This window comes from Elgaria multicarinata, chromosome 10, assembly GCF_023053635.1.
Source record: "Elgaria multicarinata webbii isolate HBS135686 ecotype San Diego chromosome 10, rElgMul1.1.pri, whole genome shotgun sequence".
NCBI lineage: Eukaryota > Metazoa > Chordata > Lepidosauria > Squamata > Anguidae > Elgaria > Elgaria multicarinata.
The window spans coordinates 5,731,507-5,749,150 of NC_086180.1; the positions used below are offsets into that span (position 1 = coordinate 5,731,507).

Genomic DNA, 17,644 nt, shown 5'->3' on the forward strand with positions numbered 1-17,644 from the left:
GCCAAAGGGGAGAGAGTTGGAGCATCAAAGGCTCCAGGCCTGAGGGCAACAGGGAATAGAAAGCAGGAAGACAGTTTAGAGGCCTCCGAGAATGTACGGATGAAAATAGAAAATGCAGGTGAACTACAAAGCGCAGTGGAGGGAACTGAGGAATACAGCAAGCTTGGGCTAAAGCAACATTTGAGACAATGGTCCATTGCTTCTTTTCCCCAACCGCTCATTTCCCTCTCTCCTCATTAACAGGCTAACTCGAATACTCCTAAATATGCCAGGCGGTGGGGCGAGGGGTGTGTGTGTCTCTTTTTATCGCCACACACCGAAGTATGACCCATCAGAAAAGAGCTACCCAAGTTGGACGGAAATAAACCCCTACTTTCGTTTGCAGTTCGGCTGTATTTTCTTCTTCTTCTTTTGCAGGACACTCAATTTGTTAATGGGATCCCAGATCAACTCCCCTTAAAGGAGTTAATGTATGCCTCAAAGCCATGAGGAAGAACGATTAATGGTAAGAAACTAATCTCCCCGCCACATTTGGTAAATTATCTGCAGAAATCAGCCGAGGAACTCCATGATGGGAGTTAAAAGATGGAGTTAAAAGGGCAATCGCTACTTCCTCCTGGAGTAATCAGACCTCACACCGTATCCATGCTAATTTCCATCCATTTCTTTGGCTTCTGCTTAGTTTGGCAAGAACTAGCTACTAACGGTTTGCCTGACAGTGGTGGATAACCAAGCTCTGGGTTGCCAAGCAAACAGGGTTTTGCTCACCCAACTGGGAGATCTGAAAACTCGGTAGGGTGGCCATGTCACGTACATTTTGGAAGACAGTCCTCTATTTGAAGCAGTCATCTATTTCACAAGTGGGCATATATGTTCAGGCTTGCAAGGTCTACTCTGGGTTTTGGTTTTTACTAGAACCTCCAAGGTCCACGGACTTTGGAGCAAGGTGGAAAAGTCAAACACTTCGGACTAAAGAATTCTGAGCCCAGGGATTTGTTTTGAGTTCCAGATGCAAAAGGAGTAAACAGTACATCCACACAAAAATCCAGCCCTCGTATCGCAAGCTTTCTTAATTTTAGCAGTATTATTTAGGGGGACGGGGGTCAACCACCCCTGCTCCATTTCAAGAGCTGTCCAGTCCAAGTCGAGTTTAAAGATCAAGAACCGTAAGAAAGGAGACTGAGCAAGCACATGGGTCACACAGTTAGTTTTCTTCACGATGGCGAGATGCACTATATTTCTATTTAAATTATAATGAATATTTCAAGATTTGCATCCATCTATGCATAAAAAATTGCAGATTCAAAATGTATATCAATTGGTGCCTTCCTTTGCTAGGGATGAATGAGAAATTCATTTCAGTTGGATTTAGATCAGAATTTACACAGGGTGCTCCTTCTTGAACGCAAACATGGACTAACAAATGCAATCCGTGGACGAAGGCTACACATTTTCTGAACTTGCAGTGTGACTGGCGGACCAAAGCAAAGTGTGTTTTTATATAGAATCATAGAATAGCAGAGTTGGAATGGGCGTGTAAGGCCATTGGGTCCAACCCCCTGCTCAATGCAGGAATCCACCCTACAGCATCCCTGACAGATGGTTGTCCAGCTGCCTCTTGAATGACTCTAGTGTGGAAGAGCCCACAACCTCCCTAGGTAACTGGTTCCATTGTCGTACTGCTTAATTAAATGCATATTTATTAATTATGAAAAAGTGCATACTTTTGAAAAATCGCGAACAAATGCTTTTGTCAATGGGAGGAAAATGTGAACTTCTGGGGGGAAATGTGCATAATTGATGCGCAAGTCAGATGCCCTGACTCAATGCAACATGTATCTCATGTGAGCATGGCCAGTTCTCATGGTAAAACACGGTCTGGGGTGTACAAGGTCAGACTGCAAGGAGAACTTACAAGATTGTATACAGGAGCTTCTATATAGAATTTTCTCTGCTCACAGAAAACTGGACATCAGGGAGAAGAGTTCTAGCCTGATATGCTCATCTTGGTGGTGATGGGCTTACTCTCAGGGATTCCCCATTCCACCCTGATGGAGGAGCATTCAATTAAAGGAGCCTCCCCCTGCAGTCTCAGGTGGTACAGCCCAGACACCGTTTTCCAAAACAAATGCGAACTGGGTTCCATATGTAAAACCCAAGGGTGGAAGAGACCAGTGGAGGTTGGCGACTCCGAGGTCAGTGGGGTGGTGAATCCACTCTGGGTTTCAGTCAGAACTGTAAAGAAGCTATCCAAGGTGCTTTGCAGTGGATTCACCAACCCAGTGACATTGGAGCCACCAGCCTCCACTGGAAGAGACCCTTTCACTCAGAAGGAGGGATTAATACCCAGTGTGGTGTAGTGGTTCAGGTGTCAGACTGGGAGTTGGGAGATCCGGGTTCCAGTCCCCCCTCGGCCATGGAAACCCACTGGGTGACTTTGGGACAGTCACAGACTCTCAGCCCAACCCACCTCACAGGGTTGTTGTTGTGAGGATAAAGTGGAAAGGAGGAGGATTATGTACACTGCCTTGGGTTCCTTGGAGGAAAAAAGGTGGGATATAAATGTAATAAATAAATAATAAATAAATACCAGCGTTCTGATTTAAAGGAAGGAACGAAAGAAACCTCTCGTGCAAGCACTGAGTCATTAACTGACTTTTGGAGGGACGCCAGCTTTCGCTGACATTTTCTTGGCAGGCCTTATAGCGGGGTGGTTTGCCGTTGCCTTCCCCAGCCGTTATTACCTTTCCCCCAGCTAACTGGGGACTCATTTTACCGACCTCGGGAGGATGGAAGGCTGAGTCGACCCGACCCGGCTGATTTAAAAGCCAAACACAAAAACAACTGGAGACAGACATGTTTAACCAGATCTTCTACTTTTTATTCCAGAAGGGGGGAAAAGTTTCTTCATTATTTACTTGTATTTATATACACATAGTTCACATTGGTGTTTCAAAATTCATGTCTTCATCACCTTGTTCCTGCTTTTAAATTAGCTGTTTTTTTTAAATTTTCTTTTACAATACAAAAAAATACGAAAAAACCAGCAGCCCTAAAATGTGTATTTTTAATACCACCCCCAGCAATGAAATACTTTACAATACTTACTCGTTATTTACATATGAATGCAATAAAGGCTAAATTATACATATGAACAGAAACTAAGCTCAGGTCCAAATACAGAAGAATAGTAAAAAAAGAAAAGAAAAAGAACTGTAGGGGAAGAAAAACGAAAACGAATTCAAAAGAGAAAATTAATTCAAGAGCTCTAGAGAGAACAACGCATTGTGCACAAATTTCAGGGTAATAGAAGCAGATGGGGTTTCTTTCTCTTTCTTAAAGGGCTCACATTATTTTATACACCATGACAAATTTCACTTAATTTCCCCACCATAGCTTGGGTATTGGGAGCACATTTCCAAAGTCAAGGGACCACAGCTCAAGTGTCAAAAGCACTCTGAATCTGGAAGACGCAAAAAAAGAGTTTATTCTAGGAAAACTGTGTTTATTGGAGTAGTTTTCCGAGGGTGGCGGGTGAGAAAGTTGCCAACTGAAGCAGCGCTGCTACCTCATCCTGAATTTAATTTCAGATGCTGGGACAGGTACTAGCAGCGGGTGCCAGAATCTAAAGAACAAGACAGAATTCAAAGCAATTTCAGCCTCCTCGCTTAGGACACTACAGAGCTACTGAACAGACAAAAAGGAGAATTGGCGGACACCTAAAGGACACCATCCAGCAAAACATAATGGTGGCCAAGTCCCACTGAAAGCATGGAAGGAGAATTAAATCACAACGGCAAACTTAAACTCCATTTATTTCAAAGGGAGGTGGAAATGGGGAAGGTGGAGGTGGCCATTTTACATATCGCTGTCTGTGATGGCCACTAGCTTAGATGGCTTTAAACGCAACTTGCCGGTCCAGAGACAGCATCTCTCTGAATAGGTCAAGGGAGGTGTGGACTAGGGATGTGCTCCGCTTCTCTTCGGTTCAGAGAAGCAGGAGCGAGGTGGCCTAATTCGCCTCCGGAAAAGGCGGAGGCGAAGAGAGTCAGGGGGGCTGCGGATCGAGGCGAAGAGGATCACCTCAATCCGGAGCTTCGCCTGCAGGTAAGTGGAGAGGGGACGCTTACCTGCGTCCATCGCGGGCTTCAATTGAGGCCCTGGTTGAAGGTGGAAGTGAAGGCCGAGGCCTCTTCCAGCTTCAACCGGGGCCTCAATTGAAGCCCGTGACGGATGGAGGTAAGGGGGCGGAGGGGTGGTGGCTTTTCTTGCGCCACCGCCGTCATCCATGTAGCGACGACGGTGAAGCCGGATATCTCACTCCGCGGAGCGGGAGACGGGCGGAGCGGCGCGAAGAGGATCAGGCCCAATCCGGATTTTCCGGATCGGGCCACGAAGCGGATTGGGGGGTCCGTGCACACCCCTAGTGTGGACATCCCAGGTGTATGGGGAGGGTGTTGTTGCCTTTGTGCTCTGCTTTTATACGTTTTGCAGAGGCTGGAAATCCGCTACTGGACTAGATAGATCCTAGATGATCTAGGGTCCATCTCTTTTTACAAGCTGTTGCTCGGTCTAATGAGGAACAGGATCCGAAGAGGTTATTCCAGTAGCCATTTGCCACTGGTTTGCATTTTGAGGCCTCACTTATAAGACAATTTTCTTTGACCAGCAAAAGCAGCACAACCAGACACTATTTCCGCTCCACAGATGGGCGGGCACGCTGTCATTTACTACACAGCCACAGCAGATGCAAAGATGCTTCAGACTCTCTCCTTCCTTGTGACAATTTTATTATTATTATTATTATTATTATTATTATTATTATTATTATTATTATTATTTTAAAAAGCTATTCCTCCTTGAATCTTGGGAAACTGAGCCTGTGTGTCCAAAATACACTTTCCCTACGGGGGAAAATTGGATGACAATTTTGGGGGGACTGGGCAGAAAGGAGATAACCAAGTAACTTGATTATGATAATTTTTTTAAAAAATATATCATTGTTTGACTGACGACCCCAAAGCAGCTTTCAAAATGATAAAGGCTCAAATGGGACGAAATGGGACACGATCAAGACGTGGTGCTCTGACACTTAACCTGCAGGCTGTGACTCAGTGGCTCCAATTTACACCTGGAGAACCGGAGATACAGGGACGCCGGTGACTTGGGACGTTGCACATTTGCGATTGTTATGCAGAAGGAAATCAATGAATTGTTACCTATTGTAAGGAGACAGGATTGAGAAAGCTGATTTGTGTGAGGGTGATGAGCAGCCGGAAGGAGTTGAGCCTTTTTTAGTGACTGGTCCCTCTTAAAAAAAAAGAAAAAAGAAGTAGTAGTAGTATTTACATAGCTCTTGAGTGTCTGAAACATCTTGCATACATTGGCCCCGTTCAGACAACACGCTAAACCATGCTGCTTAACCACAAAATGGTTAATGGAATGCAGTAACCATTTTGTGGTTAAGCAGCATGGTTTAGCGTGTTGTCTGAACGGGGCCAATATCTCAGTAATCAGCCCTATAAGGAAGGACAGCATTCTCACCACAGAATGCAGCTCAGTTTCTTTTGCCACCACACTAACTAGCAGCCAAGGTCTTCGCCGTCGTTCCGTTACTGAGCAGGCATTTCGTCAAAGCCCATTTCTGACAGTAATTTTAAAAGCATACCGGATACCAAGTAAATATATTCTCCTATAGCAACAGACTCTGTAGGGGGATTAATTTTTTTAAATACAGTGTGCATGGTAACTAGAAGGAAACAGGTACCCGTCAAGAGGTGTTTTCACAGCCTGGCATTCTTTCAACGCTTGCAATTCACCACAGTTAGGTACATTATTCACGGAGGAGATTTGGGGAGGGGGAGAGAATGAGAATCTCTGGCACCAGGCAGTCATAAAAAGTTGGTACTTTGGCATCTGTGACATTTTTGGCCTGGCAATTCTGAGGGGCGTGCCAAAGGCATCCCCGAAAACACCCGTCTGTCTCGGTGTACAAAGTACAGACCAGCATTGACTAATAACTGTACGGCAGTGGTCTCCAAGCCTTGCCAAACTTGCCGGAAGAAATGTGTGGAAGAGGGGGAGATGTAAAACAATGAACGAGTATCTATCCTCTAAATGTAAAAGAAGTGTTCCTAGACACACCCCAAATTTAGTTGCATCCAGAGCCTCAAACCTTATAGAACTCAAGATTTCAAATACTGCTTGGCAAATCCCTTTTCAAACTTCGCTCACCCCTCCCTGTGGGCAAAGTCGCAGAAAAATAGGAGCATTGGCATGTACTAATTAAATGGCACCCGCATCAGTGGAGGGACGGGTGCGAGTCTGGTTCATTTGACATGGTCTCCCATGAGCAAGTCCCACTGATTTCAGGGCAGCTTGTGTGCGCAAGAGACGTTCCGGGCTGAGGCTGCCCTAGGAATTCAGACATGCAGTTACTCGGGGATGCCGTTCCCTCTCCACTCTATAGACTACCAGGTATTTAAATAAGCTGACAGCTTAAAAGCTCTGCAGCCTTCACGCTCAGTACATGCACCAGTCGCGAAATACGAAACTCATCCATAGTCCTGAAACGCATCCAAAAGTACATTTCCATTTTGCAGACACAATAAGCGCTTGACATTCTGCACGCTACTGTCTAAGTCTTACGTACAAATGCCAAGGCAGCATTACCATTTTTTTTTTATTGACAGGTAATCTGGTAAAAATAAGAGATGGTGGTATTTTCTTAAGTCTTTTTAGCCCTCTGAGGAACTTTAAAGATGTTGATTATGTCAGCGTTCTGACTCAACGGCGGCAATTTGCGGGCTTGGCCAACTGCTAAGTTGGGCAACTGACCTTTGAAGACGCGGATAAAACCAACTGGCCGGAAGGTACTTATGATGCAGCTTCTGGGTTCAGCAAAGCTAAGACCCACGGCCCTCTGAACTGATGCGCTCCCCCAAACATGCACATCTTTCATGCTTTTGGCTCTATTCGAGTGCAATTGCTGGATTAATGTTGTCTGTCTTCACCTCCCAGCGGAGGGGGTGGGGGACATCCTTGTTATTGCTGCTACCAAGGGACAGCACTGCTTGGCATTGAGAGTTTCAGGTCTTGCCTGAGTTTGGAGGGGGGGGAGGAAGAAAACCTTATCATGCCTCCCCCCCCAATGCTCTTCAGTGTCCAAAGGGAAGTGACCATGGTGGTCACAGTTCTCCTGGGGACGGACCACATGGGAACGCGATTCCTCACCGCCCTGCAATCTGTGCTCCTGAACCAGCCGATGGCCCAGGAAGTAAGGATTTGGCTCTGCAGGAGGACGTGGAACAATAAACCCTGCAGCTCCTAATCCACGATAGCTTCAGGCGCACTTCCGCTACAAAAAAAAAACACCCCTCCAGAGCCGTTCACGCAAGAAGAACACAAGACGTTTCAAGCACCCAGTTCTTTTGCTTGGGTAGCTGTTGCACCCTAGGGAAGAGGTGTCAAATTCTTTTCAGGAAAAAAATGAGGTAACTTAGCGCATTCCCTTACATCTAAAAAAAAAAGGACTTAAAAGGTACATTTCCACCCTTCCCAGCTTTCCAAGGACAATTCAATTCATGCGCAGCTTTAAGGAAACAAATTAGAAAAAACAAAGAGATGCTCTTTTAATCATACAATTGTTCCAGTTCTGTGGGGTTCAGGTAGGTACAGATCCATTAATATGCACAACTGCAACATTTCTGGCCAGGCAATCCAAAACAAGGAAGCTTTGGTCACTCACCACTCACTGGTTATGAGATGCAAACGATGTGGTAATTCCAGTGGTACAGCCGCTCCACCCCCCACCCCCCACCCTAAATCCTGGCCTTCCCCATTTCCGGCCCCCTCCCCAGCAGTCCACTCAAAAGACAACTATAATACATCACTGCATTCAGGAATGAAAGGGGGGATGCAGTTACTAAAGGCTTAAGCCTCGGAGGGGGGACTGCACATGACACTCGATGCTTCAATAACAGCATCTCTATGTGGAGCTGTTCCCCATAACAGGAGGAGCGTTTACTCCAGGTCATGACATGGTCATTTGTGCACACATAACCCCCCACCCCCCACTTCAGTTGCAGCAGGTCATGGTTGCTATTGGGGGGGGGGCACCCCTCACATGATTGCTATTGGGGACGGACGGACACACAACTCCATGGCATACAACACAGTCTAACTGGGCCCAAAGGTCTGCATGTGTGTGCACGCACGTGGGGTGTGCGTATGTGTGTGAACCCGACACTGAAATGCCATTTGGGATGGCAGCCTCATAGCAAATGCAATGCATAGTTCCATCCTCAAGAAACCACAGCTACCTTGATCCAGCAGAACCTGGCCTGGGCGAGGTTCACCAGGGCGCCCAGCGGTTTCTCCAGTCCGTGTAGCATCAGGGACAGCTCCTGGCCGGTCAAACAGAAGCAACCCTGCAATGCAAGGGGGGGCGCGCGCAGCCTCTGTTGATCCCCGCATGCACAGAGAGGCTGCTCTGCAGGGCTTTCGGTCAGTCGGGAGGATATGAATGCAATTGCGGTACGATTCTCGCTACGGCTAATGGAGCGACTCGCGCGACCTCTCTATGGACTGGAGTGGCATGCACTGTCAAGCAGTCATCAACAGTTCATTTGTAAGTTGAACACAGTTTAAGCAAAGAGGGATACATTTACAATTCCCACTCCATTTTGGAAGCTATTTTGCTCTCTTCCAAACACGCACACATGTGGTCGATATTCGGGGGAGGGGAAACTTAATAGGTGTTAAGAGCAAGTGAAACCTGAGTTATAACAACTTTGACACTTAAGAGCCAAGCCAACATTTGTTGCATCTCAAGGCTCTTGCTTCTATTGCTGCCAGCTAATAAAACCCCACATTTCTGCTGATCTCCGTCTAGAACGTACAACGCTGAGAACTTCCCAGGACGGATCGAGGACAAATAAATAGAAGCATTCCTGGGTTTCCAGCTGCAGCCAAATCTGGATCATCAAGGGGGCACTAACGGGTCAAACAGGAAGGCCCTCTTGTCCCTAGGAAGCAGCGTCTCTATTTCTCAAGACCCAGCGGAAGGCCACGGAGTACCGCAAAAGGACGCACCCGTGTCTGCCAGCCTCTCTGTAGGGTCATGAACACAGATTCTGCCCTGGACTGATGTACGCTTGTCTGATGCGCGGGGTTATCCATCGGTACGGAAAGAGAAGCGGCAGGAAGAGGCTGGGAGCACATCCTCCGAAACGCAGGAAGTGGCCCTTCCCACGAATTGGGGAGCCCTAATTGAGTAAAGAAGTACAGGAAAGGGGGCCGGGAGAATCCTAAAAGACAAAATGCCAACGCAATTGCTGCCCTTGGCGGAAACAGACACACCAGGCAGCTCAGCCACAGCGTTATAGTTCCCTTCCTTACGTCACCAGTGCTCCATCACCCTGAAACAGGTTAGCATCTGATGGGTGCAGCACAAAAAAAGGCCATGGATTGCCTAGGGCAAAAAGAGGGATGCAGTTACGTAAGCGCCTAGCTGTGCCAATTTCCTTGTTTCCTCGTGCTATTTAAAACCTTGGGACACTTGCACATATTTCCACCACCACATGGATCCACATGGGAAACACTTAATCCTACAGCGAAAGGAGTTTTAGCTGAAGCTACGGAAAGTATCCAACCATACTCAGCTCCATCCCAGACTTTAATATAGTCGGATGGATGAAAATAAAGCTACAGACATAACCCCAACAGAATGAATGCACTGTGTTTGGAAGAGAGCTCTAAATAAGAGAGAAATAAATAGAATGTTTATAGCATCAGGATCCTGGAGGAAATTCAGTTAGCTTCTCCTTAAATCCTAGGGTTTAACTGCTGAGGGCAGAAAATTATCTGTAAGTGGTGCATCTTTTCTCATACAACGGGGGGGGGGGGGGGGGAATCAAGTACCACAAAGCACTTTCCACATATAAAAGCCGAGAGTTCTTTGTCTTCGCATGGCTCTTCACCATTAATGCCAATCTTCAAAGGTGGAGACGGATGCTAACGGACTTGCAATAAACGGCCTTCAACCGTAGAGGGGAGAGCAACATAAAAACATGGAGCCGTACGGCACGATGGGGTTGGCAAATCTAAGATGGGGCCGGTGTCAGAAAAAGCCAACTAAGACAACGCCAAGTAGAAGGGCTGGACGCTCCCAGAAACTACGCCCAGGTGCTTCGAGGTCTCCTTTGCGCCACAAACCTTGCAACGTTTTTGTCCGCCGCCGCCGCCTCCTCGTCCCTTGGATTTAAAACCCTAAACAGGGAGTTCTGATGTCCATGCATCAAATACAGGTTCCAGGCTGGGCTGGAGGCTGCTGTTTGCGACTCCGTACTGCTCCTGATTTCTCTTTGTAGGCAATAGGCATTTGTTGTGAAATGTCCACCAAAGCACTGGCTACCGCAAGACCTGGAGCAAAAGGAACAGGGGATTACGGAAGGAAGGAAGGAAGGAAGGAAGGACAGGCAATCCTGCCCAACTGCCCTACATCCTTCAAATCAGATGAGCTGCAGATCCTGGGAGGTTTCTATCGCATTTGCCTTAGCCAACTTTGATGCATTTGGTCTCTGCACTCAACGGGAGCTCAACCAACCACCGTTAGAGATGAGGTTTTCTGGGAAAACATAGTACTGTTTCCAAGGGCAGCATGTTGGCAACGTTTGCTTCCATAAGAGAAATAAAAATTGTGCATTGACACTTTGGGGGTGGGGTAACTCCAGGTGAGTGCAGTCTTGACAACAGCCATCCACTGGATTTATTCCACAGACAGAACTCGGTGACCGTGAAGAATTGAGCCTCTTTCTACCAGCACAGCTCCGCCCTGGATCCTGTTCCCTTGCTCATGCCAGATTAGGAAGGCCAAGGCCCAATGGTGGCATGGTTTGTTCAGGCAGGTGGGTGGCCCTGGCCTGATTCTGCCCCAAGGCTGTGCGTGACTGTATCAGTTGCACAATTTGTGTGCGAGTGACGTATCCATGCCAAATACTATCACAATTACTTTTAAGTGGTGTTTTGGTTTTTTTTAAAAAAACTTCTACAGAGCATAGTAAAATGACTCCATAAGTAAAAGATACTTTGATATCACCAGCGATATAGGAGGAGAACCACATATACCAGATGCACAACTACTCCCAATGCCACAGTAAGCCTACGCAAAAACATTCTGTCTGTTCCAGGGATGGGGAACTCTCTTTGAGCTCAAGGGCTGAATTCAATTTCGTAGAAACTCCCAGGGGGGAGGGGCGTTCCAGCAGTGGGAGGGGCCGAAGGAAGGGGGGGGGGCAAAAGCACAAAAACATGCCAGCATATTTTAGCTGAAAGCTCTTGTTGCCAGCAACTAAGTCGTTTCTACCTTTTAAAATGCACAAAAAGCTGGGAAATCACCTAATGATAGGTGGTTGGGGAAAGGGGCGGGGCCACCCGGGGAAGGAGGCGGGGCCATTTGGGGAAGTCCGGAGGGAAGCGGACTATGGGTCAACTGCATAGCTCCAGCAGATGCTGTTATACGAGCCAGTGCTGATTCCTGTACCCAGGTACATGCATGGGCAAATCCTGTGGCCATGTCACACGCTCACTTACATTCAAAGTGGTCCCAAAGAGAAGGGGAGGGGGCAGAAAGACAGTGTAATCTTACGCACATCGGGCCCACTGTAGAAGGACGTGGATGCTTACCTGATTGCCCCGGTGGGGGAATCCCTCCCAGGCCTCTTGGCAACCTCACAAATACTGAGAGAACAGCAGCTCTGTTGCCAAAACAGGGCTCCAACGCTATGGGTTTGGGGACGGTCTGCAGCAGAGAAAAGAGAACAAGGGGAGATGGGTGGGATTTACACCATGCCTGTTCCGCCTGCCCAGGCGCCTTGCAAGCAGGACTTTGCCTCTTTGACCTGCATCCAGGATCACCGGAGAAACCAAACCACAGCCCACCATTCTCCTAACCACGTCCAGGACACGGCATACTTGGTTAAAGCAAGCCCACAGGGAGGTGAGAGTCACTCACAGAGTGCAATGGAGGCAAAATCCTTCTTGATGCTTAAGTTTAGCAAAGTAATCAGCTACCGTGTTTTGGGTTATTAATTATCTGTTATTAATCGTTTATTCATTTTCTTGGTTCAGCTGGTCTGAAGACATCTCTCCACTGTTACACGAACGTGTGTCAAGGCTGACTCAACATGAGGAACTCCTTCCATATATGAAGTGTAGTGCTGTTGGGGAAATCACACACTTAAGGGATATTCTAGAGCAGCCTTCCTCAACCTGGGGCGCGCCAGATGTGTTGGACTGCATCTCCCAGAATGCCCCAGCCAGCTGCTGGAGCATTCTGGGAGTTGTAGTCCAACACATCTGGCGCGCCCCAGGTTGAGGAAGGCTGTTCTAGAGTCTGAAACCCATTCTTGTCTATCAGCTCACGCCACGCAAGTCTTTGTCCCTCTGCTGCTTCTCGGAGGTTTCTGAGACAAGCCTAATTCGCATCGAGTAGGGCTTTTGCAACACCCCATGGTCGAAACGGTAAAAACACAAAGCGGTAAGCATTCTCAACCATATTTCATTTTGATAGATCAGCGGCGCATTTTAATGGGGCATGTAATTAAACTGAAAAGGTAATACGGTGCTGTACTTCAACATCGATTAAAAGTAGCAGCGTGTTTTCAACGGGAAGTAGTTGCAAACTCTCTTGTCACCCAAAGTTGGAAACAAACTATCAGAGAGGCCTTTAAAAAAAAAAAAAGGCCTGCTGTTTATTATTGTTTCAGCTTCAAGCCAATTCTTTTTATGCTGTCCTAAATGAAGCAATTATTGCTTATTTCATTAGGCATGACATTATAATACTGTACTTATGGGCCAGACAAAAACTCAAGCTAAAGACATTAAAAGAAAGGAAGACGGAGCCAAACTTACCATTAAGTTAAGTAATGCCTAACAAACAAGGCAGTGACAGAGAGCAAAAACAAAATTAGTGCTTTTACACATCTCTAGTATTAAACGGATAACAAAGACACTGATGGATTAGTCTCTGCAAAGTATTTTACTGCCTACTACAGGGAGGCTGGTATTTACAACGGGCTGTGTCTTGAAACTCTCCACTCCCCACAGAGTTGCTAAAGTTCAAAATAATTCTTTTCTTACAAAAGCAGCAGAGAACAAACTTGCACCATATATTCTGTTGGAACTCAATTACTAGAACTAATGGACACACAGTGCGGGCATCTCCGAGTAATACATCGCCCATGGTGGCGTCCAGCTTGCCAAGAGAATGAAAATACACATACACACAACCCATCCAGCAGAGAATGTTTAGCTGCATTTTCCCCAAGCTACCCGCTTCTCCCCCCCACCAAAAAAAGGGGGGTGAGGAAGGAAAGAGGGAAGGAGGAGAACTTAGACAAAATAGATACCATGTTCCACTTTAAGGAAAGAGGGACGTGTGGTGCGTGTGTGTGTGTGTGTGTGTGTGTGTGTATGCGTGCGCACATGTGGGTGGATTTAATAGGCCTGCCTTCAATTGGTGTTGAATCTCTGCCCAAAATCATCACTACCACCCTCTTTTACACACACACACACACACACACAGCTTTTTAAGGCGTTTTTAAAGTAACACACAGCAATGATACCATAGAGCGGTAGAACAAAGAGGAGGAAGGGGGGGGGAAGGGGAGAAAACCAAGTGTTCTAGTAGTAGCGCATCGCTCATTTAGGTTTGTGATCGTCTTTTCATTATATTTTAATTGATATTTAGCCTACTAATTAAAAACACACACATACACATGCCAGTCAACAAAATCTTCTAGGCGGGTGAGAGCTAATTTTGATCGCTGCGACAGAGTAAGGATACCTTGGTTTATTTTTGAGCCTACTGGGGGTTCAGGTGTGTTTCTTGTAACAAAGAATGGAACAGGGAAATACTAAAAGGTAACGTTTTCCTGGCATGGTAACGTCTGCTTCCGTGGTAAGCTTGATACCTCCCCCTCTCAATCTCCAGGTAAATTAGGAACTCGTTTTGCTATCTCCCAAAGGAGACGGTGCAGGCACGAAGGGACCCAGATTTACTCAAAGGAGGAGTCATGAAGGGACCCATATTTACTCAAAGGGGCAGGCACGAAGGGACCCAGATTTACTCAAAGGAGGAGTCATGAAGGGACCCATATTTACTCAAAGGGGCAGGCACAAAGGGACCAAGATTTACTCAAAGGAGGAGGCACGAAGGGATGCAGGCACGAAGGGACCCAGATTTACTCAAAGGGGCAGGCATGAAGAGATCCAGATTTACTCAAAGGAGGAGGCACGAAGGGACACAGATTTACTCAAAGGGGCAGGCACGAAGGGACACAGATTTACTCAAAGGGGCAGGCACGAAGAGATCCAGATTTACTCAAAGGGGCAAGCACGAAGGGACCCAGATTTACTCAAAGGAGGAGGCACGAAGGGACCCAGATTTACTCAAAGGGGCAGGCACGAAGGGACCCAGATTTGCTCAAAGGGGCAGGCACGAAGGGACCCAGATTTGCTCAAAGGAGGAGGCACGAAGGGACCCAGATTTACTCAAAGGAGGAGGCACGAAGGGACCCAGATTTACTCAAAGGGTCAGGCACGAAGGGACCAAGATTTACTCAAAGGAGGAGGCACGAAGGGATGCAGGCACGAAGGGACCCAGATTTACTCAAAGGGGCAGGCACGAAGGGACCCAGATTTGCTCAAAGGAGAAGGCACGAAGGGACCCAGATTTACTCAAAGGGGCAGGCACGAAGGGACCCAGATTTACTCAAAGGGGCAGGCACGAAGGGACCCAGATTTACTCAAAGGAGGAGGCACAAAGGGACCCAGATTTACTCAAAGGAGGAGGCACGAAGGGACCCAGATTTACTCAAAAGGGCAGGCACGAAGGGACCAAGATTTACTCAAAGGAGGAGGCACGAAGGGATGCAGGCACGAAGGGACCCAGATTTACTCAAAGGGGCAGGCACAAAGGGACCCAGATTTGCTCAAAGGAGAAGGCACGAAGAGACCCAGATTTACTCAAAGGGGCAGGTACGAAGGGACCCAGATTTACTCAAAGGAGGAGGCACGAAGGGACCCAGATTTACTCAAAGGAGGAGGCACGAAGGGACCCAGATTTACTCAAAGGAGGAGGCACGAAGGGACCCAGATCTACTCAAAAGGGCAGGCACGAAGGGACCCAGATTTACTCAAAGGGGCAGCTCAGCGGTAGCTCCATGGCGCTCAGATTCCTGTGCTCATTTTGCAGGTACTGATTCCAGCTGCCAAATCTCTTAATGTAACAGACCTCTCACTTCCAGCCCCAGGAGGATGCTTGAAGGTTCCTTCCTGCCATGCCTTCCCCCTCCCCGCTCCCCTCCCTGCCTCCTTCTCTATGATCAGGAAGCCTAATTAAGCCACTTAACTCCATAGGTACAGAAGAGGTTTTTGGGAGCTCTGCCCAGACCAGCCTTCCTACTAACACAGAATACTCCCTTCCGTTTGGGGAGCCATTCCACCGTTCGACAGACGTGCCGAGATACTTAAACAAAACTTTCTGTTACACCCCTTTACGTCTATTCACATAAATCCACCATTCAACAAAGCCTAGGGATTAATAAACACACTCTTCATAAAAAGAAAAAAGAAAATAGAAGCAAAGGACAAAAATAAGATGTCCTATATTCTGTTTAAGAGCAACGATCAGCCCTACTTATCATTGGATGTTTAAGTGTCTTGGGTCTGGGTGGTGCTGTTGTTGATGTTATTTTAATTCAAGCAAGACTAACTCTTTAAAAAACAAAGAGAGACACGACCATTGGAGAAGTAACCCCAGAAAACCTTTGCCACGCCTGTGTTCTACAACCACCTCCAATAATCCCATCCTGCAACAGTGTGGCAAGATGAGGGTGGATCCACCCCTTTAGGGTGGATTCCTGCATTGAGCAGGGGGTTGGACTCGATGGCCTTGTAGGCCCCTTCCAACTCTGCTATTCTATGATTCTATGAGCATGAGAGGAACCCTGCTGGATCTCACCCATGGCTTCCGTTTTCCATGGCGGCCAACCAGATGCCTCTGGAAAGCCCCAGAGCAGGGCTTGAAGGCAATAGCATGCTCAATGGCATATTACCTCTGAATGTGGAGGTACCATTCTAGCATCCTGACTAACAGCCATTGGCAGACCCATGTGCCTGAGCCCCTTTAAGCCATCTAACCCCATGGAAGTCCCCTTTTCCTCCTTCATGGGCCCAGTTTCCCCTCCAGGTACTCCACAGACTCTCCCACTCACTCATGGGGCTTCTCTTGGACAGCATCCAACTGGATTGTGCCTTGTTGCCAACCTCCAAGCCTCTCTTGGAGGTGGCACTTGAGGGGGGGCAGATGTTGATCGCAGTGTTCGGACATCATCATCATCATCATCATCATCATCATCATCATCATCATATTTTTATTTATTTCTTACCCGCCTCTCCCTTTGGATCGAGGCGGGGAACAACATCAGTGCAGGAATCAACACATCTTTAAAAGTCTTGATTTTACATTAATCTGGGTAGGCCTGCTGGAAAAGGCTAGTCTTCAAAGCTGCCTTAAAATCACAGAGGGAGTTAATTTTTTATTTATTTATTTATTTATTTATTTATTTATTTATTTATTTATTACACTTATATACCGCTCCCATAGCCAGGGCTCTCTGGGCGGTTTACAGAATCTCCTCCGGCAGATTCGTAATATTAACTCCCTCCGGCCTGCCGAATCTCCTCCGGCAGGCCGTTCCGCAATCCAGGGGTGACAGAAGAAAAGGTCCTCTGGGAAACTGATGTCAGCCTAGTCATGGCTGACCTGGACCCAAACCATGTAGAGCTTTAAAGGTAATGACCAACACTTTGTACTTCGCCCGGAAACTAATCGGCAGCCAGTGGAGTGATTTTAACATTGGAGTAATATGCTCACCCCTAGATGTACCGGTGACCAACCTGGCAGCCATATTTTGAACTAGTTGAAGTTTCGGGAAGGCTGTGGAAATGCGTTGCTGGCATAAATCTCATAATGTATATTGACACTGATATACTTTATTTATTTATTGGATTTGTACCCTGCCTTTCTACTGAGAAAAGGACACCCAAGGCAGTTTATAATCATAGATAAAGAAAACATGATTAAAAGCATTAATAAAATCTTCCACAGCCTTCCCGAAAAGACTCCGTTCCAAAACCGATGAAACCCAAGCTCCATCGCGGTCCCATCACACTTCTGAACACACAAAAATGTGAACACTTGGAGGCACCCTTTGAAGTCCTAACAGGGGCAGCCTTCACAAGGTCACCATATCCAGATTTCTGTTGCACCTGCCGTGCAAGATTGGGTTTTTTCTTGCGTGGTTTTTTTTTTACAAGAAAGCAAAACCTCACTAATTCCATGCCCTCCTCAGTTAGCCAGAAATAATTCATTAAACAAAAAAGGTTTATTTCCTTCTGTCGTTCCTGCTACCAAGCCGCCTTTTGGAATAAAGTGAAATTTTAGTGGCGCTAATCCGTTTTATACACCTCAGCTGCCGGCATAATCTCTCCCTCCTCACGCCAGGCAATTCCGTCCCCCTGCCAGGTGTTCAAAGGGCAACGCGGTCCTTTCTATGAATTAACAAGCGAGGAGAGGCCA

The 17,644-nt window shown here is 47.0% G+C and overlaps 1 protein-coding gene across 1 annotated transcript in view; it reads right to left on the reverse strand.

Annotated features, from left to right (window-relative positions):
- Positions 1–2,857: 2,857 nt before the first annotated feature.
- Positions 2,858–17,644, reverse strand: part of ATRN (attractin) — a 214,451-nt gene continuing 199,664 nt past the window's right edge. The window contains exons 29-30 of the mRNA XM_063136067.1: positions 11,686–11,800; positions 2,858–10,422 (exon numbers count right to left, since the gene is read on the reverse strand). Of these exons, the coding sequence (XP_062992137.1) occupies positions 10,298–10,422; positions 11,686–11,800 (240 nt within the window). The 3' untranslated portion in view covers positions 2,858–10,297. The remainder of the gene's footprint in view (positions 10,423–11,685; positions 11,801–17,644) is intronic.